Genomic DNA, 13,374 nt, shown 5'->3' with positions numbered 1-13,374 from the left:
ATGTGGGTGCAAACACGAGATGATAAATGCAGCTTCCACACTCTAGGTCAGTTTATGGTTTTAAGAGGTGCTAAAAGCTGAGACTATCAACGGTCGTGTCTAGCCTTCTGACTATGATTTCTAAGGTCGATTGCGCCCGTAAGGCTTTTGAAGTCTTCCCCTATTGCAGAAGGTATTATCCTTCATCGGAATGTTTGTCAGTTTTTCTCCTGTAAGGTTTTTCGTTAGATTCTACAATGTCCCCAAAATCGGATTTCTGGTTTTCAAGCATCCAATTTTCACATGTCTGATTCAGAATTGCTTGATTCTTGCGTCCGATTGTGATGTGTCTGATTTGGAGTGATCCAATCATCATCTATCCAAGTGGCCGATGGCAGAGCGTCTAAATCCGATTTTGGAGGTGTCTGATTGTAGGCCGTCTGATCATTCAAATCAAATAGGGTGAATGTTCGATTGGACATGCAAAAGGTGGTCCAATTGTTCGATCCTAAATGGTATGATTTTTAGAATTGAACAGATAGCGTTAGATTTGACAAGCCAAGGTAGTCTGAGCATTCGATTGCCTAGAATCTTGCCCAGAATCGAATGTCTAAGTGTCCCATTCTAGGAATTAGACCCTACAAGCCATGTCTAATTCCTACGGCATGAAGTCAATGATGACGAAAAATCTACTTGGAGCAATGATTTTTTCCATGAAAGCATGCAATGAGCTCCTGAATACAAGTATGGACACAAAGGAAGGTATTTATATACCGCAAAAAATGCATGTGAAAGACGATCGATCTGCTCGAAGCTCAAGCTGTCTCTCATTGTTGAAGGTGAAAATGAGCTTCCCCTTTGCTCTTTGGGGTCTTAAACCCTTGTTGCGCTGAGCCTTGACCTCTCCCATTACTCCCCTCGTGGCATTAACACATTTAAGTGCTCTTTTTTCCTATTTTTCTCTTGTTTGTGCCCTATTTGGGCCTGCTTTACAACAGCAACCCTAAAGCATTTCGCTTCAATCTCTCAATCCTATCCTACTCTAAATGCAACAAAAATCAAAACCCAAATACTGAAATGATTTATCCAACTTGCCTACTCATAAAAAACCCAAAATACTTACTTGTTTTGAAGATTAAAAACCCCAAATCTCCTACCTACATCAAGCATCAATTCTCGGGGATGAAACCCTACTTCGACACTTGATTTGAGGCGTGCAAGTGCTCAAGCTTAGTGGGGGCTCACACTCATCCACCAAGACCCACAGACCGCTTATTGCTTCAAGCATTTCAAGCGAGCACAAATGGCTATCTCTCACTTAGCTGACATGCCTTCGATCCCACGAGGGTGTAGAAGCTTACCTTGATGCCTGAATGAGTAGCCTCTTCTCTCAATGAGATGCCCAAATGAGCAAGTCGATAGCTCCATGATTTGAGATGCAAGCTCAAACCTCCAAGCTCCATCCTCCATAGCCGCACGTGAGATAAGAGAAGAGAAAAAGAAGAGAGGAGATGATGGAGAGCTTCTTCTCCAAGATCTCTTGCCCTCACACGCTCACTCCCTCACACTCTCACACTCCCTCTCAAGCACACACAAGGAAGCAAAAAGGAGAGAAGAAGATACCACTTTAGTCACACACCCAAGAATGAGCTTCTCATTCACTTTTTGAGTTTATATACAAGCCTTGAATCCCTTGGGCACCCACCCCCTTTTTTTACATGACCGGGCATCTTGCCAAGGTCCTCTTTCCCTATTCCCTTTCTAGTTGCATTATCCCTTCACCTATGCTCGTTTAGATTTTACAATTTGCGCAGGAGGGAGCCTCGCACTCTTTTACAAAATTTTAGTGGCACCTTTGCATTTTAAGGTGCGCCTTTGTCTTCAACTTGGCCTTTGAGGTTGCCCCCTTGTGCTTGTAAAATATTACACAGCGCAGCGAACAGAATCTGAGAAAGAGATAGAGAGTACACAACAGATAAGAGGAGAATCAATAATTTCTTTAACTCCAAACAACTGATACAAAGATGGCTCTGTCCACCCGTGCGCTTCCACTGTGTGAAGCTTAGATGGCGATCTAGACAGAAGATAGGTGAAGAGCTTAAGGCTAGCTGGAACAACAACTCTGACTGGGTGAAAGATGAGTGTATGATGGCTGCGAAGGGGTTTAGCTTTTATAGCCCGCGAAGGTCGTTAGGTCGGCCTGCTGACCGACCTACCATATGAGCCTCCACTAGTCGGCCAGGGAATATTCCAAGGAATATTCCCTCCGTCTAACCCAAAGATTAGACCCACAACAGTCACCTTTTTGCCATCCGGTCACATAGAGCTCATCTGATATACAAGTCAGGACTCAACCAATGTCCGGGCTCACATTTGGCTTCTCCTCATAATGGGGGCCTTACAACTTTGAGCACCATGGATCATTGGTAGCACCTAATGAGGGTGGGGCATTGATCATATCTAACAGTGCTTTTGGCCTTTCTTCTCTTATTCCTTTGCTTGGCTACCTTTTTTCGTATTATTGCATATTTTTTAGTTTTCTTTTTCCCGTCTTGCATCAAGGTTAACATTTATCAAGGGTGCTTTGGATGTCGTCTTTGTCCAAGCAAGTCCTTTGCAATAACTTTTCAATCGATTTTCCTTGGTCTCCCTAAACCTCTTCTTGGCCAACATATTCCCTACAAATTTGGGAGGAACAATGTTGTTGTAGGCTTGTCATCCTCTCTCCACGTTCCTCAATACTTTGTACAGATGGAGAATGGCCATATTAGTCATAACAAAAACAACACACATATGAGCATGGATTTGTAATGCATTCATAGAATAAGCACTTGCTTTGGAATTGATGTTCTTGAAATACAATAGAAGAATACAACTGGTTTAGTGTGAGTGACCAAATATTATCATATTATTGTTTTTCTTCTTCTATAATCTCCACTTACAGGCTTGAGCGTTTCGATATTCTTTATACTCCTCTGTCTTTCACGGAACCTAAGCACCATTTCCTTTTGTCTGGCGGCACGTAGTTGTGTTTTAAGACTCCTTATTTTTCATTGGCTCTCCTCTAATTGTTTTCTCATTGTATCTTTTTCTGGACGTAACCATTGGTTCTGCAGATTCAAAATGTTTAAATGGCATACTAGATTTTGAGTATAAGCTAGAAGCCCTTAACCCATCTCCAACAAACCTCAGCAATGGGGAACACAAAGAGAATGGAGGGGTGCTTCTTGTCATAGGATCTATAAGGTACAACTTTCTATTAGTCCATAAATCAATTTTCTTTCTACTCTTTGATCTCATTGCTTTTCCAATGCACTTAGTGTGTAACCAAACACCTTGTTTCTTTTGCAAATAGATGTATATTGATAATTCGAATTGAGTAGTATCAAAAGTGAAGAACAAGAAAGTATGTAATCATTTGAGATGTACTTCAAGGCATTTATCTCTTTTATCTAAACATTAGACTTAGTAACAATGTTGCAGTCATTAAAAGATTTGGCATTTTCGTGCACTCTTGCGTTGCCTTTTTTGTGCCTATCATTGCGTATCTTATGGCATTGTGGTCTCATGTGACTTTGGTACTGGAAATAATGACAAATGAGAGAGGACTTACGACCATGAGACTTATTGCGTGATTGCCCACAAAACTTAGACTTTCTCCTCTTAGGTTGTGAGGCTCTACCACAATTGTTATTGCCTTTACGATCATGCTTACCTCTAACTGTAAGTGAATGCGAAGTATTAGCTAGATCAATGTTCTTTTCATTTAATTCTTCTATAAGAAAATATCCCTCTACATTGGAGCATTTAAACCCATCTTTAGGGGAATTAGCACTCATAATAGTATGGAATGTATCCTAAGACTCAGGTAGTGTAACAAGCAAGAATAGAGACTTTATGTTATCCTCAAACTTAATGCCTTGGGACATAAACTAATTGATGATGGAGTACACCTCATTCAAATGAGTGGACATAGGAGCATCCTCCTTCATATGAAGGTCCACAAGCTCCTTTAACCAGAACTGAGATGCAAAACTTTGCTTGTCATAAAGATAACCTATCTTTTGCCATAAACCATAAGCACTATCTCTATTTCAATAACATCGAACTAAACTTGCTTGGACGACAATAAGACAATGGTGGACCTGCATAGCTCATCCAAATGAGCCCATGCCTATGCATCAAACTCCTTTGGCTTTATATCCTTGCATTTCAATGGTTGAATTTGCTTCTTTTGCATAAACACATGCCAATTTTGGATCTTCTAGTAATTGAAGTTGGTGCCATCCAACTTATCTACATTAAAGATAGCACTATCCTCAAGTAGCACATCCCATGATAATTACAAATGAAAGAGTAAACAAGCTACTATAATACCAATAAAACAATTTCAAAATCATCCCAAATCCAACTATAAGAGGTGGATATATGGAAGCTATAGTTTTCCACAAAATAAATGCCATAAAGTGCATGCAACAACTGTCTGCTTTCAAAGGACTTCTAATTAGCATGGATGGTGACAACACCATAGTAAATGAGGTATAATTGTGGGAAAAGACCAAGATGCAATGCTCCCACACTAGGGATACTTGGACAACAACCAGGATATGCAATGCAACTAGTAGTGTAAGATAGAGCATAAACCACAAGGGTACCAAATGTTGTCACAAAGACTCAAAGATGTCAAGACTATAGATGCACTCCCAAACAAGAGAGTAGCATGTATCCAAAAGTAATAAACCTGTTTGATAAGAGGAAGTACTAGGTATACAAACCAAAGCTAAATCAACCCACAATCATCAATGTTTGTAAGACAATGTATACCAAAACCAACTAAGCATATATGCATAAGTAAGAGACTCCCACTATCTTGAAAAAACCAAGACATACAATGAGAAAATATCAACGTGCTTCCCACTAAAGCAAATCCAGAGTGTCCAAGATAAAAGCAAAGCTCAATACATATATCTCATAACATCTGGGTGCCCAAAGACATGAATTAATGTATTCAAGAGCATATCTACAATAATCTTTCAAACTTGTAAATGGGAAACCATTGAAGCAAATAGTCACTCTAAGTATATATCCCTAAGGAAGCTCAAAACCATGGCTTAGAGTTCAACATAAGGATATCCGAGCATAAAAATTAATGTACGCATCATAAAAATCAATGTGGGCATCAATACATCTATGTAGCGTCCTGAAAGTGCCTACATGCATGCAATACGTAAGCCTTCAACTTGTAAACTTATTGCCCATATGGTATGCCAACAAAGAACCCTTCAATGATGGAGCTATTCAAGTTCTAATGGATTCAAAAGTCTATCCTGAGCATCAATACATCACTTGGGCATAACAAAGTTGTCTCGTAAGTAAGCATCGGTAGAGCATTAAACCATTTAAATATTTGCTATCAAGCTTGTATACAACAATTCTGTCTTGAATACAATGAACAATAGATTTAACCTCAAAGAGTGAACAATAGGTCTGTCTACAACATAGTGAACAATATGTCTATCTTGCACATAGTGAACAATAGGTCTATCGTCTTGCATAGAGTGAACAACAAGTTTAAATAGTAGGTTTGTCATTCATAAAGTGAATAGCACGTTTGTTTGGAGCAAAGCAAATAGCCAAAGCTAGAAGAGGTAAAAAAACATCAAGAATATGGGAACAAATCAAGTGGCAGATCACATAATGGATGTCCGTTGTCTGTTGCAATGACTAAGTTCAATGACCACTTGTTGGCAAGGCTCAAAAGGTTTGGAGAAAGGCCCTAATCAATGTTGGAAAGGGTGGATGTGATTGGGGAAGCAACAAGATTGATGTATACCTCAATGAGTGGATGCCATGAAAGCTGTGAATAAAGCTCTCTTCCCAGGCTAAAGTGAATGTTAGTAAAGCTCCTTGAATGCTTGCTCTAATACTAGTTGAAAGCTGAAGCCGTGATGAGAGCATAACTGCAAGCAAGAGGATGCAATAGCTATGGAGATTCCAACAATAGAGAGAGCAAGTCCATATATGGGAACTCCAATAGTCACAAAGTTTGGCCTACATTTCCTTATTTTATTATCATAGAAAGACTAAAGAATAAAGTGACAGTGATGGGCAGTTGCCACCTATAGTGTATAGGTGTGCAAGCACGGTATACAAAGTAAATGTAGGTGGCTAGGCACATGACCTTTACTCCCCAACAATTTCTACATGAGTCTTTTCAAAATGAGAATATTAGTCTTTGTGAGACAGCAACATAATGCATAAGTAATAATCACAAATTTGTACTAAAAAACATATAACTCTATAGAGTACATGGTGGAGCACTTATGCATGCACAAATTTATAGTAAGTCATGTTATGATGAGAGAAATCCAGAGTCTTTGCCATACACAAAGGGTATACTTAAAAGAAAAGACACAAAGAATGATTAACCCGGTTACACGAATGAGTTTTAAGGATGGAGCACTGTGGGTGGAGGCATGGTGAATGAAACAGGTAAGAGACAAGGCTAAAGACATGTGTGAATAGTTTATCAAGAGTAACATTGATAAGCTTTTTAGAACTACAAAATTTTGCTCAAAACATGCAACATTTTAAAGAAGTACATTGAGGAGCACTTGTGCGTGCATGCATTTATAGTAAAATCATGTTATGATGAGAATAATGCAAAATATTTGACATATATGAAGGGCATACTCAAAAGAAAACACTCAAAATAATTAACCCCATTACATGCATGAGTGTAAAGATATAGCAATGTGGGTGGAGATGCAATGAAAGCAATAGGTTGAAAACAAGACTAAACATATGTAGATAGTTTTCAGAAGTTACATTAACGAGTTTCTCAAACTTGGCAATGTGGGCTTGTGAGCACTTTACAATTTGCTATAATAGAATGTGAGTAGATAATAGGTTAGAAATGGGACTAAACACATCTAGATAATTTTCAAGAGTTGCATTGATGAGTCTTTCAACCTTGGCATGTGAGCTCATGAGCACTTTACAATTACTTATAATAGGATATGAGTAGATAATAGACTATGCAAATAACAGAATATTTTAAAACTTTAAGTCACTTATAAGGAAATGTAAGTACATAATGAAATATTTATGTTATTGATGGTGGGATATTATTTGCATAGCTGCATGTATGGGTCTCATATGTTATGCATGCATATTATATTTGCTATGTATAGAAGTTGAATAAGTGGTGTATTTTACATATTTTTGAAAAAAAAAATCGAGTAGGCACCAATGGGCTTGCAAGATCTCATATCTTATGCATACATATCATACTTGCGGTGTGTAGAAGTAGAATAAGTTGCATATTTTAAGTGTTTTTTAAAAAAAAACAAGTGAGTCACCTGCATGCCTTGCAAGTCAAATGTACATTTTTTCCTTGCAATCCTACTTGGATCTCAGATGCATGAGGGTAATCAAGACATGGAGTAGTCATTTTCTAGAAGAACCTCATTGGTATTGCCCTTGTGTATAAGCATTTCTTCTTCCCTCATATTGGCCTCGAGTGGCAAATAAGATTGGACATTGCATTAAGAATACTCACGCATGATAAAAATGGGCGATACACTTTATAGCAACCCCTCCTTTCTTGCCATGCAATAGCCCAACAAAGGCACTAGGTTACGATGCTTTATCTTCCCCATACTTCATGTTTGACTGCTTTGCATACAAGAATTGCAACATTTCTTTGATTATGGGTTGTAGGTTGCATCATGCTCTTCTTTTTTAATGCACACGTGTGCAAATGCGTGATGTATACATGCATACAAGGAAAAGATCCACAACCATACCTACAATGAACATACACTCACATGTCCAAACACATTTAGACACACACGCGACATCGAAACACATACAAAATATATTATAGCATGCATATGCAAAGCACACGGTTATGTTAGAGGCAGCACTCTTTACTTTTTGTGAGCTCACAAACATGAAATGGGCAAGGTGCAACCTCGCGAGCTTTGCAAGCCTATAAACCACACTAAGAGTGACACTTAGCACTGGAGAATAGCTAGTATAATTTAATTCAAAAAAGCCCTCTAAAGATTTTGTATGATGAAGATAGTTTTTGGCTGCTTCTCGCTGCAGCATGAAGAATTGACGCTGTGACCTGGAAACACCGTCCACCTAGTGCTTTCCAACGACTCGAACCCTTCTTCTCAACTCTAATGATCGTCGAAAGCTCTCCAAAAGACCTCCGACCGGCAGCCTATTGAACCAGGGGACTGTGATCACTGATCATGCTCCGATTCCCCCCCATTTGTGTGGACTCTGTGTTGCAGCAACTGTGTTTGATGACGCAAGAGCAGAACTTATCATCACCCAAAATACCCTCACGCGAAGAAATTGATTACAGCCACAGAGATGACCCGGGCTGAGCAGTTTATGACATGTTGCCCAGTGAAAAGAAAGGGCAGCCTCGGAACATTTTCTGACGTTTAATGGCATCCCCCAGTGGAGTGCATCAGCAAGGCTCTTTAACAATTTTGCATCACATCAACCGGATTGACATGGCCACAAGATCTTGCAGTCTCCCACACCTACAAGGCACCAGAATGGCATGCAGAGACCTAGACTTCTTATGGAAAGAGTACTTCAGAGATCCCTCCCAATTCTGGGGCAATCGGAACCACAAGGTCAGTAAGCGCAATGTCTTACACCTCTGTAAAACCCCATTCATTCTTTCATTCATTGCCAAGTAAGAACTTTCAGACATTGCATCACAGAGAGGCCCGATGCCCCCTGACTTCAGGCGTAAACAGACGAGGCAGCCCCTTTGGATGGATGATCAGCACAATCTGCCTTGGGTTCAAGAGGAGTTCAGAGTAAAAGCTAAAGAATTCTATATTTTATCAGACTTGATGCAGTCGATAAAGGCTTGTGGCAAACAGAAGGATCTATGCAAAGGCAGTAGGATACATACTGATATTCTCAAAACAGGGCTGCTTAACAGGGACATTTATATCGGCACTGCCCTAATCTGGATGTATGCCAGGTGCAGTGCACTTGCAAAAGCTCAAGAAGTGTTTGATGGGCTTCCAAAAAGGAATGCAGTCTCTTGGAATGCGCTAATTGCAGGATATGCACAAAATGGCCTTGGTGAGGAAGCTCTGAGGTGCTTTGATCGGATGCGAGATGCGGGCTTCTCCCCAACTGCAGTCACCTTTATATGCATTTTGAAAGCTTGCGGCGGCATAGGAGCAACCCAGAAGGGTGAAGAGATACATGCAGAGGTGCGCAGACTTGGATTATTGGAAAATCACGATGTTGTGCTGGGGAATGCATTAGTGGACATGTACGCGAAGTGTGGAGCACTTGCAAAAGCACAAGAAGTGTTTAATGTGCTTCCATTAAGGGATGCGGTCTCTTGGAATGTGCTAATTGCTGGATATGTTCAGCATGGGCTTGGTGATGAAGCTCTTAATTGCTTGAGGAGGATGCAAGAAGACGGCTTGTCCCCAGATGCAGTCACATTTTCATCCATTTTGAAAGCTTGTGGTAGCATACGAGCAATCAAGAAGGGCAAAGAGATACATGCGGAGGTCTGCCGGCTGGGTTTATTGCAGAATCATGATATTGTGCTTGGCAATGCACTGGTGAACATGTATGCCAAATGTGGTGTGCTTGCTAAAGCACAAGAAGTGTTTGATGGGCTTCTAGTACGGGATGCAGTCTCTTGGACTGTGCTAATTGCTGGATATTCTCAGCATGGGCTTGGTGAGGAAGCTCTGAACTGCTTTGGGCGGATGCAATATGAGGGTTTCTCCCCAAATGCAGTCACCTTTGTATGTGCTTTGAAAGCTTGTGGTAGCATGGGAGCAGCTAACAAGGGCAAACAGATACATTCTGAGATCCTTTGGCTGGGGTTATTGGAGAATCATGAGATTGTGCTTGGCAATGCATTGGTGAACATGTATGCCAAGTGTGGCATGCTTGCCAAAGCGCAGCAAGTGTTTGACAGACTTCCAATACAAGATGCTGTCTCTTGGAATGTGCTAATTGCTGGATATGCCCAGCATGGGCTCAGTGAGGAAGCTCTTAACTGCTTTGAGCAGATGCAAGAAGAGGGCTTTTCCCCAGACGCAGTTGCCTTTGTATGCGCTTTGAAAGCTTGTGCTACCATAGGAGCAACCAAGAAGGGCGAAGAGATACATGCTGAAGTCCACAGGCTTGGGTTATTGGAAAATCATGACATTGTGCTTGGCAATGCATTGGTAAACATGTATGCCAAGTGCGGTGCACTTGCCAAAGCGCAACAAGTATTTGATGGCCTTCGCATACGGGATGCAGTGTCATGGACTGGCCTAATTGCTGGATATTCTCAGCATGGGCTTGGCCAGGAAGCTCTTAACTGCTTTGTGCAAATGCGAGATGAGGGCTTCTCCCCAGATGCAGCTACCTATGTATGCATTTTGAAAGTTTGCAGCAGCATAGGGGCAATTGAGAAGGGTGAAGAGATACATGCCGAGATCTGCAGGCTTGGGTTATTGGAAAACCTTAACACTATACTAGGCACTGCATTGGTGGACATGTATGCTAAGTGTGGTGCACTCACCAAAGCACAACAAGTGTTTGATGGGGTTTGTGTACAGGATGCAGTCTCTTGGACTGCGCTAATTGCTGGATATGCACAGCACTGGCTTGCTGAAGAAGCTATAAATTGCTTTGAATGGATGCGAGCTGAGGGCTTCTCCCCAGACACAGCAACCTTTGTTTGCATTTTGAAAGCTTGTGGCAGCATAGGAGCAACCAAGAAGGGTGAAGAGATACATGCTGAGGTCCGCAGGCTAGGGTTGTTGGAAAGTCATGCTAGTGTTGTGGGCACTGCACTGGTGGACATGTATGCCAAGTGTGGTGCACTTGCCAAAGCACAACAAGTGTTTGATGGGCTTCCATTACAGGATGCGTCTGTTTGGAATGCACTCATGGCTGGGTATGCTCGGCTTGGTAAGGCTGAAAGGGTCTTTGATTTATTCAGAAAAATGAGAGAGAAAGGTATAGAGCCAAATGGTGTAACCCTCAGTGTTTTGCTTACTACTTGCAGTCATGCAGGTCTAGTGGAGGAGGGGCAAATGTACTTCGATACTATAAGCACCATTTACTGGATCCTCCCAAGTTTGGAACACCACATTTGCCTGGTTGATCTTTTCAGCCGTGCAGGTCACTTTGACAAGGCAATACGCATGCTTGAGGATGTTCCAGATTCTGATTTATGGCTGGCTTTGTCAGATGCTTGCAAAAATTGGGTAAATATGGAGCTTGGGAGATGGGTATTTAGGCATGCAGTACTGCTGGATGACAAGTGCACCACAGCATATGTCTGTATGGGTAATATATGTGAGGCGGCTGGCTTGCAAGAAGAAGCAGATAAGATTGAGGCTTTGAGAACAAAAAATGGAGCATGGAAAGTACCAGGATGTTGTTGGTGGACTGATGTAGGTGGAAATGTACTGTCTGTTACTGTGGGGGATAAAAGCCATCCCCAGAGCGATTGTATATATGCAAAGCTAAAAGACATTGGTCAAATATTACGGCTGGAAGGGTATTCTCCACATTTGCCTTAGGTATTGCAAGCCTCAACAGATGACGGAAAGGAAGATGTGCTATGCAGACACAGTGAGAAGTTGTCCATTGCATGTGCTCTCATAGATACGCATGAAGGTACAACTATGTCTAGTCACAAAGAACATGCATGTTTGTAGTGACTGTTATTGCAGTACCTTGCTTATATCAGAAAGGGGGAAGCACAAAGTTTAGGTTAACGATTTTAGGTCAGAAATGCTATAGAGAGTCACATTGAGGTGTTAAAGATGCATGTTTGCAGTGACTGTTATTTCAGTACCTTGCATATTTCAGAAAGGGAGAATCACAAAATTTAGGCTAAAGATGCTAGTCACATTTTCCATATTCAAAAATAAGGTTAGAGATGCTAAATATAGTCACATAGAGAAGCACAAAATTCAGGTTAAAGATGCTAAACACGGCCGAAATTTTGAAGATAGAAATGTGCTGTGACCTTTCACATCAAGGAATATCGGCAATGCTATTGCAATTGTAGAGCTTTTGCTTTACTCCAAAGCTCCGCTAAGGATAAACATTGCAAGATAGATCTCTCAGATGCTGCTCAAGCTCAGCATTGCTCCTTTTTAGGAGTTGTGCAGTTTAGTTTCACTGCAGGGGGCTTGTGCAGCATATTTTATGTCTATCTGCCTATGGAGGGTCTTGGCGTGTAAGTTGTTTAGGCCTTGCTAGTTTCAAAAGCTCTGAGGGAATTTCCAGGATTATATTCATTTCAGTACTCCAGAAATTTTCCATTTAGTTCCCATTCTATTTTATGATTAGGTTTTAGCTTGCCTTTTGATACCTAGATTTAGATGTACCATTTTTGTAAGACAAACATTAAATAAGGTAAAATGGTTAAAAGAAGTTATGATAGTAACATTCCTCCATGTCTATATCTATCTATATCTATATCCTATCCATATGATTTTGGTGAGAATATACCTCAGGACGTGTGTTGAGTGAGTGTAGGATTAACTCGATCTAGAGAAGTGTATATACACAAGTTCGAGAGAGATTGTTCAGTCAAGAAAAGTGCTGCCAATCTGATATGCAAAATGTGTGCCACCACTTGCATCAACTTATGGAGAGAGAGAGAAGAGAGAGAGTTCTAGGTGATTGCCAATGGGTTGGGGGAGATGGGTGTGAGCATTGAAAAGAAAGAGAGAGAGAGAGAGAGAGAGAGAGAGAGAGAGAGATAGAGAGAGAGAGAGATTCCTAACCTCTACAAACATGCAACTGTTTGAAACTTTCTACAAACCTTTAGTCCAGGACATTAATAGACTTAATTCTCTAGCCCCTTTGACGCCAATGGTCATTCTCAAGGGGTTGTTCAATGCCAGTGGGCTAGATGTGGTTCAATGCCAGTCGGCTAGATGTGTCCCGTAAACCTAGCGTTACCTTTCCTTCATAACTTTTGCCAATGTCTCCCATTGTCCAAATGGAGTTTGCATGTAATCATATCTCACATTTCAACTTAATCTCACAAGTGCACATCTGAATTGTTTCAAGAAACATAAGTTAAAAGTTCACAACCTATATAGGCCTCCCCATAAAATCTTGCAATCGCCATGGATGTGGACATTAATAGACTTAATTCTCTAACCCCTTTGACGCCAATGGTCATTCTCAAGGGGTTGTTCAATGCCAGTGGGCTAGATGTGGTTCAATGCCAGTGGGCTAGATGTGTCCCATAAACCTAGCGTTACCTTTCCTTCATAACTTTTGCCAATGTCTCCCATTGTCCAAATGGAGTTTGCATGTAATCATATCTCACATTTCAACTTAATCTCACATGTGCACAACTGAATT

At 40.9% G+C, this 13,374-nt stretch overlaps 1 protein-coding gene across 1 annotated transcript; it reads left to right on the top strand.

The window, feature by feature from the left end:
• Positions 1-8,052: 8,052 nt before the first annotated feature.
• On the top strand, positions 8,053-12,407 carry LOC148023490 (pentatricopeptide repeat-containing protein At2g33680-like). The gene is made up of 2 exons (XM_087696478.1): positions 8,053-8,639; positions 8,730-12,407. The coding sequence occupies exons 1-2, from the start codon at positions 8,445-8,447 to the stop codon at positions 11,565-11,567; spliced, it is 3,033 nt and encodes a 1,010-aa protein (XP_087552604.1). The 5' UTR covers positions 8,053-8,444; the 3' UTR covers positions 11,568-12,407.
• The last annotated feature ends 967 nt before the right edge of the window (positions 12,408-13,374 follow it).

This window comes from Lygodium microphyllum, chromosome 16 (genome assembly GCF_053477565.2).
Source record: "Lygodium microphyllum isolate KBCC chromosome 16, Lygodium_microphyllum_v1.1.10, whole genome shotgun sequence".
NCBI lineage: Eukaryota > Viridiplantae > Streptophyta > Polypodiopsida > Schizaeales > Lygodiaceae > Lygodium > Lygodium microphyllum.
The sequence above is the reverse complement of the archived record's forward strand: the minus strand, read 5'-3'. Positions and strand labels throughout refer to the sequence as shown.